This window comes from Salvelinus sp. IW2-2015, linkage group LG4q.1:29 (genome assembly GCF_002910315.2).
Source record: "Salvelinus sp. IW2-2015 linkage group LG4q.1:29, ASM291031v2, whole genome shotgun sequence".
NCBI lineage: Eukaryota > Metazoa > Chordata > Actinopteri > Salmoniformes > Salmonidae > Salvelinus > Salvelinus sp. IW2-2015.
In genome coordinates this window covers 45,497,692-45,512,152 of record NC_036842.1, presented here as the reverse complement: position 1 = coordinate 45,512,152, position 14,461 = coordinate 45,497,692, and the positions used below count along the sequence as shown (strand labels likewise).

The 14,461-nt window shown below is 41.0% G+C and overlaps 1 protein-coding gene across 5 annotated transcripts in view; it reads right to left on the bottom strand.

Annotated features, from left to right (window-relative positions):
• LOC111962039 (nuclear cap-binding protein subunit 3) overlaps positions 1-13,887 on the bottom strand; it is a 29,921-nt gene extending 16,034 nt beyond the window's left edge. For 3 of the 5 annotated variants that reach the window (XM_070442925.1, XM_023984801.2, XM_023984800.1), the window contains exons 1-7: positions 13,692-13,887; positions 1,884-1,986; positions 1,631-1,756; positions 1,426-1,560; positions 1,143-1,288; positions 935-1,043; positions 120-219 (exon numbers count right to left, since the gene is read on the bottom strand). In XM_070442925.1, coding sequence (XP_070299026.1) covers positions 120-219; positions 935-1,043; positions 1,143-1,288; positions 1,426-1,560; positions 1,631-1,756; positions 1,884-1,986; positions 13,692-13,850 — 878 coding nt within the window. In that variant the 5' untranslated portion in view covers positions 13,851-13,887. The other 2 variants (XM_023984803.1, XM_023984802.2) reach the window with 2 other exon arrangements.
• Between the last annotated feature and the right edge of the window lie 574 nt (positions 13,888-14,461).

Below are 14,461 nucleotides of genomic sequence, written 5' to 3'. Positions count from 1 at the left end.
GCCATGATGGCTTAGCACACCACTGTATCGCCATGGAGACGCACCACAGGGTCATCTGGTGCGCCTATCCAGCATGTATGAATGAATGAACGTAAGGAAGTGGGTGTGTGTGTGGTTACCAGGAGTTGCTGAGGATGCCCCTCATGCCTCCGTAGTTGGGGTTGCCGTACTTCATGTAATATCTGCTCTTCCTCACAGCACCCAGCTCCTTCTTATCATCTGAACACAGAGTGAGAGAAACATTGTACCAGATTCCTAATCTTACCACTCCTTCAGACGTCAAATACAACTTCAAATTCTTAAGAAGAAACGAATACTTGTGAGTTATGATAGTTGCTAAATAAATGTTGCTAGCTTGGCGTCCGAAGCCTTTGTTTGTAGTGTGTATACGTCTTGTTTGGACACACCTACTCATTCAAGGATTTTTATTTGACCATCCTACTACTCTTTGTCTTCCTTTCCTGTGGCGGTTTCATCATATCGCTTGATGGTATTTGCAACTGTAGTTGAAGAAACTTTCCGGATTGACTGACCTTCATGTCTTAAAGTAATRATGGACTATCATTTCTCTTTGCTTATTTGAGCTGTTCTTGCCATAATATGGACCTGGTCTTTTACCAAATAGGGCTATCTTCTATATACCACCCCTACCTTGTCACAACACAACTGATTGGCTCAAACTCATTAAAGAAAGAAATGACACAAATTAACTTTAAACRAGGCACACCTGTTAATTGAAATGCATTCCAGGTGACTACCTCAGAGAGAATGCCAAGATTGTACAAAGCTGTCATCGAGGCAAAGGATGGCTACTTTGAAGAATAAAAATAAAGAAAAGAGTAGGTGTGTCCAAACATTTGACTGGTACTGTAGGTAGGTAGGTAGGTAGGTATGCATGTACATAAGTATGCATGCAAGCAAGCAAGCATCTCACCGTGAGTGGCCAACCTCAGGAAGAGTCTGTTGCCCTTGAAAGGTTTGGTGGCTGGACGTAAGTCGTTCCGGAGCAGTGACTCAATCTCTGCCTGGGACAGCAGGTCCACCTGAAACACACAGGTAAATAACATGTAGCGTTTCCACACAAACACAGGTTACTAACATGCAATGTTTTCCACAGAAAACAGTCTCGCATACAGTTTTACCTGGGTGATCTCAGGTTCTGTTTTCTTCTCAGTCTCTCCCTCGCTGGCTTTTCCCTCACTTTCCTCACGGTTCTCTTTCACCGGCTCTTTTTGCTCCTCCTCCACCTCTCCATCATCATCATCATCGGAACCTGATTGCCCTCGAGCTGAGAGAATGGCAGGCAAATTTCAGTGACAAAACACATCAAGTACATGCTTCATACGACTGACCACACAAGCACCACATCGCAGTTCTGAGTTCTGACCATTAACACAGAATTACCCACAGTACCTGTACACTCACCCTTGCTCTCCTGGGTGGGATCACCAAGTTCTTTGGTGTCGTCTGTCTCTTTGGTAACCACCTCTGGGTCAGGCACGTGGCTGATGTTGATCAGAGCCCGGGTGGAAGTGACATCATCCAGCCACACCACATTACCTAGGAAACAATATTTAATAACATGTTAAAAAATACAATTTATTGTCAGTTGCCGCTGTGTGTTACTCACAGGAGGTGTCGTCGATCCACTCGATGTGTGCTGGAGGGTACTCCTTAAAGTAGCCAAACACATCCTGGGTGCTCATATCATCCACACCCGCCACGTGCAACGCCTCCAGACGCAAGTTAGGGATGGCTGAGAAAGGGAGAGTGTATTCAGGTGTGAAAGTGTGAAAGTGATAGAAACGCCAGCTAAGTCTATTTGCATGTAGTTTTCTTCAGTTTGTCTCTATCCAGCACTGTGTGTGTGTGTGTGTATGTACCTTTCTTCATGGTGTCTCTGTCTAGCACCACAATCTGGGCTGGGTTGGCCTCTGCACAGAAGTGGAACCTTTCTGCGYTCTTCTCCGTCCTCTCAATCGCCTCCTAGAAACACAAAGTCAACAAAGGCAAGATGCGTTATAGCAGTGAAAGTTTGACTGTTGGTTTAGCCTCATCTTTCAACGATGGAACTAGTATTCATGCAAATGTTTGCCAGATCACTTTCAGGTGTGGTTATGTAACAAGTTCTGAAATTCATGTCGCATAATAATTACACAATCTGAATAGTTCCATGCCYGATATCGGTGTACATTCCTTTTGTTGTTGTTCGTGCCCTTTTAATGTGGCACACTTCCTTCTGCATTCCCCTATATAAACGTCACCTGCCCCCGTTACCTCATCCCTGTCTACTGTACCCATGTGGAAGAGGTAGGTAGGTTACTGTCAAATTGTSCCATAAATCATAATCAATCCTATGTTAAGACACTTATAAAATGAGTTTATATGGTCACTGACARRGCATTATAAAATGGTCTCCCACCATTTTTGTGATATGTATGCATTTGTCATGTATTAACTTTCTATCTTGTAATGTGTCCCTACTGTACATGTTAGCTAGCTACTGTARGTTACATGTCGTCGTTGGGCTTGCATGGCTATTCATGTCCCCTTTCCGTGTGACTTTGTAGAGGGCAGCATAGGCCTATACTGTACATTTACATTTCATACTGTACATTGAGTTTGCATTATATTGTACTGTTATGTGAAATGAGATTGTATTATTGGGCCCGGAATACTGTACCCATGTGGAAGAGAGGAGTTGGCGCATAAGGGCATTACAGCATTTGTTTATGGAAGTTTTTCCTGTAATTATCAGAAAATAAAACAGATCAAAATGCGATGTAGAGGCMATCTACACCGGTCACACTTGGTGCAGTGTCCATTCAGATCTGCATGATAGCCACTGGACTCCGTGTGCAAATCTATGCACCAGAGGTACAGCGCATTTAGGCACGAAGCAGAGACATTCAATTCATTACAATACTTTGTTTGGTGTTTACTAACACAAAAAAAAAGGTTATTGATCCGTGTCAAGAGATATTTTATCACTGCAGATACTTTTTTTCCTCTTGAAGACATTCTCAGTTTCATTTAGAATGTTTATGAATATGCATACTGAACATGGATTTCCATGTGTGGTGGAGGAATAACATGCTGCTTGCTAGCTAACATGGATTTCCACATGGTGGAGGGAATACACATGCTGCTTGCTAGCTAACATGGATATTTCCACGTATGGTGGAGGAATAACAATGCTGCTTGCTAGCTAACATGGATATCCACGTGTGGTGGAGGAATAACATGGCTAGCTAACATGGATTTCCAACATGGTGGAGGAATAACATGCTGCTTGCTAGCTAACATGGATATCCCACGTGTGGTGGATGAATAACATGCTGCTATGCTGGCTAACATGGATTTCCACATGTGTGGAGGAATAAGCATGCTATTAGCTAGCTAACATGGATTCCACGTGGTGGAGGAATAACATGCTGCTAGCTAGCCTAACATGGATTTCCACATGGTGGAGGAATAAACATGCTGCTAGCTAGCCACATGGATTTTCCACGTGTGGTGGAGGAATAACATGCTGCTAGCTACCAACATGGATTTCCACGTGTGGTGGAGGAAAACATGCTGCAGCTAGCCACATGGATTTCCACGTGTGGTGGGAGGAATAACATGCTGCTAGCTAGCTAATATGCATCTGTTCTTACATTGTATTCAAAAGATTAGCCAGTTGGCTAGACTATGGCTGGTTCAGGAGCAGAATTTTTCATAGGATTAGGGAAAAAAATGTTTGCCCATAGAAAGAAGAATAGAGAGAGCTGGCCGGCAAAGGCGGAAAATCCCAGGGGGGACGGGGGGGACACGACCCCGCCAATCCTGGAAAAATATGATTTGTCCCCACCCAATATATCACTTTTTGTAAACATAACTATGTCATTTCAATAATATTAATAATACGCAATGAAAGCACTTGTGCTGATTATAGACACTTAATACGCGTTTTTAAAGTTCACAGATGTTGCCCCCCGCCTTTGCCTCACAATGGTTTGAATCCACTTGCCCGTTCTTTAGCTGGCAAGGTAATAGAGGGTTCGTATCCTACTTGTCCGAAAGGCACTCAGTGTACGTAAACTGACGTGAGGTAATCCAGTCAATCGCGCCTTAGGCAATGTATATATTTTGTTTAATGTTGCAGGGTTACACACTAGCTTGAATGCAGAGGACTAGTGCGCAAACTAAAGCAACATAACCTATCAGCTAGCTAGTACCTATTCCATTTATGTGGCGTCGTCAAGAATGATATTTGCTATCGTCAGTAATATTCCAAAATTAGCATGCAGGCTGTAGTGCTTCAAAGTCCCTGTGAATAAGGTTAGCGATAAACTTGAAGTCCAAACTGAACAAACTACACTCTCTAGACCTTGTCTTAATAATTAATGGTCTCGTTGCAAAAGCTAAATATGGTCGTAAGTGTAATTTTTTATTTTTTTCACCTTTAACCAGGTAGCAAAGATATAGGCAACACCACGAAACGGAATTGGTGCTCGCCTAGCTTGGCAAATTTTCAGCTTTTGTTGGAAAAGCCTGCCAATATGAAACAAACTATGTTAACAATTTCAAAACGTGAATATTGCAGCATGTGTTGTGTAATGTGTGTGTTGAGCTAGACCGATCAGCCAGCCAGGTAGAAAAAATGTCAGCAAAAAGTAAAAAGACGGACATTCAGAGTATTTTTCAGTACACAAAACGCAAAGTAAGAACTCTAGTAGCCTAATATCTCAAAGACCGTTGATAAAATGTTCATAGAAAGAGCGTGAAATGCTAATGGAAATGTTTCACCAATGATGTCAATTAGGCAGAAGCAGGCAACAATTGGCAACACGAGACAAGCAAGAGCTGGGGGACAGATATTGCAGGGCACAGACTGGCAGGAAACAGGGAGTCTCAGGGTAAGTTTGGAGTCTTTTTTGGCAACATTATGAAAAGGTTCCTCCATTTTTTTGAATTTGTAAGATAGGGACATAATTGGAAAATGCCTGGATAACCCCCACTCTTCAACTTAAACGGTGACTGAACCAAGATTTGTTTAAGGCAATGGTAATTGCTGTTGTGATTAATTGGTGTAGTTTGGGTACCGGTAGTTTAGGATTACGCAAACACCTTATCTTTCTAGGAGACAGGACTGTGAGTCAGTGAGGGTGGTGAAAGGGAAAGAGCCAAGGAGAAGAGACTTCAGAGGACAGTGGTCACAGCCACGGGCACGGACCAGGTTCACCCTTGTGCCAGGCAGCGTACAAGTATAGGGGACAGTGGCCACAGCATCGCTACTAGTGATGACACAAAACCATAGCAGCCACACCCACAATTTAATAGAACCGCAAACTCTTGCAACAGAGTGTTTGACGTTTCAAGAGAGAGGAACACTGCACTGATAAAAGGACCATGCTATGACTATTATTATTTAGTAGTATTATAATGATTTAAACAAGTGGGACAAACCCTTTCATTAACTACTGACCTAACAATTATCCCAGTAAGTAGTGTATTGGTCCCATCAATATACATTTTAACATATTACAACAGAGCTATGTGTTACAGCACTACTTTTGGTGTCCCCTCAGGGAATTTGCTCCTGGAGAAAATTTAATGTAATTGTCCCCTCCAAGGTTTGATATCAGATTTTCGCCCCTGAGCATCCGTGTAATAGGGTAGCCTAACTAGGCTGGACACATGACATTTTTAACAATGATTTTTCTGATAAAATATCTATTCATTGCATCTGCCGTGGCAGCCAGTTTGTGTGTAGAATTGAATGGGATTTTTTTAAATCAATTTTAGAATAAGGCTGTAACATAAAATGTGGAATAAGTCAAGGGGTCTGAATACTTTCCGAATGCACTGCATGTCTGCATAACGAGGAAGTAGGTGGGAAAAATGGCTACTTCTATTTCTGGTCTAGCCATCGATGTCAGCAGAGTAACGCTGTCCAACCTTATGTCATTAGAAAGATGGGAAAGACGCTAACCAAATTCCCATATCGATCAATGTATAAAATCATTTTCCAAAGCGTCTGGTCTATATCTTTAAATTAGTAAATGTGAACTCATGGCTGTCAAAGATGTGTGACACCCTCATATTATGGTATTCCAGTGAAAGAAGAATCACACATTTAGGCATAACCATTACAAAGGTCAGAAGTCTAGAAGCTTTACTAAATTTTAACCCTCTTATTAAAAAAAAACATAAGCTAAATCAATGGCTACAGAGGGACTTATCTTAGAGAAGGAAGTCCTAATTAACAAGCTGAAGGTTATCTCTAGACTCATCCTCAAAAGACACGCGTCACCACGACGATGAACCCAATTGACCGTTGTATAATAAGAGAAGTATATATGTACATTTCTTAAACAAGCCATACAAAGCTGGTTACATTTTCAGTTTTATCTCCAGAAAGAGAACAGTGTCTATGGTAGAACTCAAATATACTGATAAATATATATTATTTTTATTATAAAAAGAAGAGTATTATATTGTATTATTGATTAGAGGAGTTGTCACCATGCAGCTATTGAAATATATGGAAAATCTGCTCAGTCATCGAAATTTCAACCATGCGAGAAGCAGCACTACCACAAAAATGGAGGCAGCAAGTAGAAAAGGGAGAGGCGGGGAACTTGTTTGCCTGCCATATATTAAAGATACAAGTTGGCTGAAAGGGGGCTAAATAGAAAGTTACCAGTTTCATTAGGGGGACGAAAATGTTGACAGCTGTGCCGTACAGGTTGCAAAATAAATGGGAAGATTTTTTTGATGTACCGATTCAATGGCACATGTTTATGAACCGGTAAAAAAAAAAAAAAAAAAAAACACTTGATTCAACCGTTTTTAAAATTATATGACATCTTGCCACCAACATGAATGCTATATACTGTTTGAAGTTCAGAAGTTTACATAAAACTAGTTTGTTTCAAACACTCCACAAATTTTCTTGTGAAAAAACTATAGTTTTGGCAAGTCGTGTTAGCGACATCTACTTTGTGCATGAACAATAATTTTTCCAACAATTGTTTACAGACAGTGAATAATCTATCACAATTCAGTGGGTCAGAAGTTAACATACACTAAGTTGACTGTGCCTTTAAAAAAGATTGGAAAATTCCAGAAAATTATGTCATGGCTTTAGAAGCATCTGATAGGCTAATTGACATATTTGAGTCAATGAGGGTGTACCTGTGGATGTATTCAAGGCTACCTTCAAACTCAGTTCCTCTTGAGCTGACATCATATGAAAATCAAAAAGAATGTCAGCTAAAGACCTCAAAAAAAAAATTGTAGACCTCCACAAGTCTGGTTCATCCTTGGGAGCAATTTCCAAAACGCCTGAAGGTACCAGCGTTCATCTGTACAAACATAGTACGCAAGTATAAACACCATGGGACCACGCAGCCTTGTCATCTTCTGTTCTCTCTAGAGATGATTTATTACTTTGGTGCAAAAAGTAAAAATCAATCCAGAACAACAGCAAAGGACCTTGTGAATGCTAGATCTGTATCCACGGTAAAGCGAGTCCTATATCGATATAACCTGAAAGGCCACTCAGCAAGGACAGAAGCCACTGCTCCAAAACCGCCATAAAAAAGCTAAAGACTACGGTTTGCAACTGCAACATAGGGACAAAGATTCGTACTTTTTGGAGAAATGTCCTCTGGTCTGATGAAACAAAAATAGAACTGTTTTGTCCATAATGGACCATTGTTATGTTTGGAGGAAGGGGAGGCTTTGCAAGCCAAAGAGCTCATCCCAAATGTGAAGCACAGGGAATGCAGCATCATGTTGTGCGGGGTGCTTTGCTGGCAGGAGGGACTAGTGCACTTCACAAAATAGATGGCATCATGAGGTAGGAAAATTGTGTGGATATATTGAAGCAACATCAGTCAGGAAGTTAAAGCTTGGTCACAAATGGCGTCTTTCCAAATGGACAATGACCCCAAGCATACTTCCAAGTTGTGGCAAAATGGCTTAAGGACAACAAAGTCAAGTATGGAGTGGCCATCACAAAGCCCTGACCTCAATCCTATAGAACATTTGTGGCAGAACTGAAAAGGCGTGTGCGAGCAAGGAAGCCTACAGCCTGACTTCAGTTAACACCAGCTGCTGACAGGAGGAAGGACAAATTCACCCAACTTATTCCGAGAAGCTTGTGGAAGGCTACCCACGAAACGTTTGACCCAAGTTAAACAATTTAAAGCAATGCTACAAATACTAATGAGTGTATGTAAACTTCTGACCCACTGGGAATGAAAGAAAAAAGCTGAAATAAATAATTCTCTCTACTATTATTCTGACATTTCACATTCTTAAAATAGTGGTGATTGTAACTGACTAAGAAGGGAATTTTTACTAGGATTAAATGTCAGGAATGTGAAAAACTGAGTTTAAATGCATTTGGCTAAGGTGTATGTAAACTTCCGACTTCAACTGTGTATGGTGCAGCTTTTTAGATTTTGCTGTGAAGAGACAGAATCATTTATTCTGGTATTGCCCCYATGTAGCTTGTTTCTGATCACAGGTTCAGGAATGGTACAAAAATACCAATCACAACACGCACTTAAAAATATAAACAGACATACCTATATCTCCACCTATAGGAAACAATGGGACGACCTCAGACTTCCATGAGTACATTTTAACTACCAGCAATTGTTCACAGCATTGTATGCTGCCCAAACGTACATTAGAAATAATATGTTATCCCGATTTAAAATGGTGTAGAACTTCAAAGCATCAAAATACATACATTGAGATACTTGGAGAAATAGACAGACATGTCCCCATTTCCCCAAAATAATGACTGTATGAAAGTTCTAAGAGCAGTCTTATTTAACCAGCATATGATTTATCTACCACCATTTGCCTTTTTGTAGTTTGTAGTCTAGCGGTTAAGGGCATTAACCAAAAGGTGGCAGGTTCGAACCCCCGAGCCGACTAGGTGAAAAATCTGTCAATGTACCATTGAGCAAGGCACTTCATCCAAATTGCTCTTGTAAGTCGCTGTGGACGAGAGCGTCTGCTAAATGACAAGAATGTTAAATGTAAACTAGGCCTCTCTGTGAAAGCGTGGCAATAACTTATTAACGTTGTATTATTCACAGATCTACTCCTCTGGCGACATGGCAGGCAGCCTCCTCTGACGACATGGCAGGCAGCCTCCTCTGACGACATGGCAGGCAGCCTCCTCTGACGACATGGCAGGCAGCCTCCTCTGACGACATGGCAGGCAGCACACTACTGAAAACGAACTGCTCCGCAAAGCAAAGGCTCTTTTGAGAGCTACCAGATTTATATTGACGTATAAATAGAATGGTGTTTTTGGTTAATGTCAGTTTCATTGTTATGCTATAAATTGTTATTTTAAGGTTGTAAGTGATCAACTTAACTATAAAATTTTATATTTTGCAATTCTGAGTAATTACTACTTTAGTAAGAATATACACCTTATTCAGTATTACTGCAATTGCTAAATCATTCCAATAGATTGCAACATAAGATCTCGAATGAAATTTCAGAAGATTAGTTTAGTTTCTCCCTGGATACACCACTCCCCTCACAGGAAAACTCTGCAGAAGTTTTTTCCCCATCCATTTCCACACTGCTAACACAAGACTGAAAAAGTATTTACCGATTACTTTGTAATATGATGATTCATGTTTATTACTACCTGTTTTTATATTATACTTGATTACTATAACGATTATCAATAATCCTGAACATTAATTCAGTCACCCCTGGTCGACAAAAACGTATTTTCCCAGTACATTCATTGTTAAATTCATCAACCAGCCGCTCTGCCTTCTCGCACAAGTAGCCAACTCAACAAGCCCCGCCAAAAGCTTGTGCCGTCAACGGCAGCGAGCACTCTGCCTTCTCGCTCAAACGAGGGGCATGTTGAGGTAAATTTCTTGGCTGGCTATGGAAGATACACGCTTATATATTTTATATTCAGACGCTGTTCATTCGCACGGTCACATGAGATATTAAGATTAGAGGTCGACCGATTATGATTTTTCAATGCCGATACCGATTATTGGAGGACCAAAAAAAGCCGTAACCGATTAATCATATATATTTATTTGTAATAATGACAACAATACTGAATGAACACCACTTATTTTAAGTTAATAGAATACATCAATCAAATCAATTTAGCCTCAAATAAATAATGAAACATGTTCAATTTGGTTTAAAAAATTCAAAAACAAAGTGTTGGAGAAGAAAGTAAAAGTGCAATATGTGCCATGTAAAAAAGCTAACGTTTAAGTTCCTTGCTCAGAACATGAGAACATATTAAAGCTGGTGGTTCCTTTTAACATGAGTCTTCAATATTCCCAGGTAAAGAAGTTTTAGGTTGTAGTTATAGGAATTATAGGACTATTTCTCTATACCTTTCATATACCTTTGACTATTGGATGTTCTTATAGGCACTTTAGTATTGTCAGTGAAACAGTATAGCTTCCATCCCTCTCCTCACCCCTACCTGGGCTCGAACCAGGAACACATCGACAACAGCCACCCTCGAAGCATCGTTACCCATCGCTCCACAAAAACCGCCGGCCGTTGCAGAGCTAAGGGAACAACTACTCCCAAGTCTCAGGCGAGTGACGTACGATTGAAACGCTACTTAGCGGCACCCTGCTAACTAGCTAGCCATTTCACATTGGTTACCACCAGCCCTAATCTTCGGAAGTTGATAGGCTTGAAGTCATAAACAGCTCAATGCTTGAAGCATTGCGAAGAGCTGCTGCAAACGCACGAAAGTGCTGTTTGAATGAATGCGTACGAGCCTGCTGCTGCTACCATCGCTCAGTCAGACTGCTCTATCAAATCATAGACTTAATTATAACATAATAACACACAGAATACGAGCCTTTGGTCATTAATAGGTCGAATCCGGAAACTATCATTTCGAAAAACAAAACGTTTATTCTTTCAGTGAAATACGGAACCGTTCAGTATTTTATCTAACGGGTGGCATCCCATAAGTCTAAATATTCCTGTTACATTGCACAACCTTCAATGTTATGTCATAATTACAGTAAAATTCTAGCAAATTAGTTCGAACGAGCCAGGCGGCCAAACTGTTGCATACACCCTGACTCTGCGTGCAATGAACGCAAGAGAAGTGACACAATTTCACCTGGTTAATATTGCCTGCTAACTGGATATCCTTTAGCTAAATATGCAGGTTTAAAATATATACTTCTGTGTATTGATTTTAAGAAAGGCATTGATGTTTATGGTTAGGTACACGTTGGAGCAACGACTGTCCTTTTTCGATTATATGCAACGCAGGACACGCTAGATAAACTGTATATCATCAACATGTGTAGTTAACTAGTGATTATGATTGATTGATTGTTTTTTATAAGATAAGTTTAATGCTAGCTAGTAACTTACCTTGGCTTCTTACTGCATTCGCGTCTCAGGCAGGCTCCTCGTGGAGTGCATGTAAGGCACGTGGTCTGAGCGGCGCTTAGATAGAAACAACATTTCTCCGCCATGTTGGAGTCAACAGAAATACGAAATCACATTATAAATATTCCCTACCTTTGATGTCCTCATCAGAATGCACTCCCAGGAATCTAGTTCCACAATAAATTGTTGTTTTGTTCGATAATGTCCATTATTTATGTCCAAGTAGCTACTTTTGCTAGCGCGTTTAGTACACATATCCAAACGCTCGTGCAGTCCCGCATAACGTCGGACGAAAACTTCAAAAAGTTATATACAGGTCGAATAAACTTGTCAAACTAAGTATAGAATCAATCTTTAGGATGTTGTTATCATAATATTCAATAACGTTCCAACCAGGATATCCTTTTGGTCTATAGAAGTAATGGAATGCAAGTCGCTATCATGTGGAATGCGCATGACCCACTGACTACTGACTCAAACATCTCCCATCCGGCTCAACATCACAGTAGAAGCTTCATTCAACATTCTACACACATCTAGTAGAAGCCGTAGGAATGCAACACAGATCCATATCCCACTGGGATTTCAATAGGCGATGAGTTGAAAATCGACCAGCCTCAGATTCCCACTTCCTGTTTGGATTTTTTCTCAGGTTTTTGCCTGCCATATGAGTTCTGTTTATACTCACAGACATCATTCAAACGTTTAGAAACTTCAGAGTGTTTTCTATCCAATAGTAATAATAATATGCAAATATTAGCATCTGGGACAGGTAGGAGGCAGTTCACTCTGGGAACGCTATTCATCCAAAGAAAACGAGGGCTGAAGGTTTAAATTGCAAACTTCCCTTGCTTGGCTAATCATTTGGACCGACTACAAATATGGTGGCAGGATTCCCCAAGGGCATAGGGCCGTCTATTTTGAGTTTGAAACGTAGCCGTTTCCACTGCAAGTATACTTGTCCATGCATGATTACTTCATATTTTGGCAAATTTAGTACAACATCCAGGAACTTTTGACATATTAACAATATCCATACTGTAATGAAACAGGCAGGGAGCAGGTCTCGAACCCTCGACCTTCTAGCCCGAGTCCGGCGCGTTATCGACTGTGCCGCAAAAGCATGCTCGTGCGGCAGAGTCCACATTCCCGCTTACAATACTCCCTCCTTTCAAAGACGGTCCTCGCGCTAGCTTGCAACTCTACGCCTTACAGGAACGCGCTCACCGGCCAAGCACACGCACTGTCGTGGATGCAAGGTCCATCACTTCTGACACACATGTAATGAAACAGCAGGGAGCAGGTCTCGAACCCTCGACCTTCTAGCCCGAGGTCCGGCGCGCTATCGACTGTGCCGCAAAAGCATGCTCTCGTGACAGAGTCGATTTCCGCGCTTATAAACCCAGGGTCGTTACAATACTATAACCAATAAGCATACTCTATACTCAATTCACTTCACAAATAGTATGGTTAGTGCAGTCAGTAGGAATATTCTAACACAGCTCTAGATTTTACCTGAAACAAAGCATTGTTTAAAATGTATTGTCCAGCCTAAAATTGGCAACATTTTGAAAACGAGGACAGGGACACGAGTTTTGTTTACAATTTCTTAAGGGGAAAAAAATGGGGTAGAACATGTTTCATTTTTGATGGTTTGGCGCCAGCCATCTCTTGTACCGTGGGTCACTACAACCTGTACCTAGGCAAAACAGTGATATCGCTCACCAACTATCCTTAACCTTGTTAATATTAAGTTACCTGAGGTAAGYCTTCAAGGTTTGTGCGGGTATTTATCATTGCTAACAATAGCGAAGCTGGCATTTTAACGCAGAACAATGAGCTGGGAAAAGAAAGTCCTTAAAATGAGATGGTGCCCAATATTACTAATAAGAACTGGCAGGGTGAAAAATGCCCTAAAAGAAGGCCTGTTTATATTACTATAYGGCAACATTATGAAACTGGGCTCCGTGGTGGATGCAATAAACTCGTTTTTAAATCAGAAAATGTGTCCAGTCTAGGTCGTCATAAAATATGTAAAGTTAACGTTAGTTTGCTAACGCTAAAAACCAACAAGTATAGCTACTGTAGCTTGCTAGTTAGCTGCAAGCTAAAAACAGAGGCACTTATAGCGAGGATATTGACTAGTTACCGTTAGCTACTTGGCCATCTTGCTACAGTAGCTCACTGAGTTCCTCCGATAACCARACACTATTCGCAGGCCCAGAAGGTACGCGAGCCCGCGGTCTTRTGAAGCCTACTTCACTCACCGGCAGCAATTCATTCAAGGACCGGTTAACGGGGATGTCCTCTGCCTCGAGTTCGCCCTCCTCCACCTCCATCGGTTCAAATTCGCGGGCATCTCGGTCTGAATCCGACTCTGAGCAGTCTGGCTTTACCGAAACCCGTAGGCTGCGTACTGCGGCCATGATGCGAGCAAACGGTTTCAAAACAGGAACTAATGCMCCGTTTACATCGTGACGTACTTTATTACGCCGTACGTCATCTTCACGGAGTCTTGTAGCAAAGATTTTTTCTAATTAACCCTGTGAGTGTAGCGTTATTATCGCAAGATTGAGTTATTCTTCGGYGAGGTTTATCGGTGGTTGGCATCCAACGTTATGGTGCAATACTTGCCTAGTTAAATAAAGGTTAAAATAAATAAATAAAATTACCGCCACCTACTGTACTCAGTGTGAGGAGACCGTCCCTCGTCAGATATCACATTTATTTTGGGAGATTGTAAAATATATTTWAATTCAAGACAGGATAAATATATTGTTTCAGGTGATAATAAACATGTTTTATTTAGTTACTTTTYCCTCAACTTTATAGCAAGTCAAGCTAGCTTGCACTGCAGAGCAACTAGCTYGCTAAAAGCTAATATTTYTTTTAACTAACCCAAGATAGACCACATCCTGTCGTTTCCRATGGGAGGCAAGTGAGCMGAGTAGGTGGGATCAAGTGTGGAGATGTGTTTTTCAAAGTCGCATTTATTGGTCTATCAGATGTCAGTCAGATGGCTTAGTTACGTAAATAA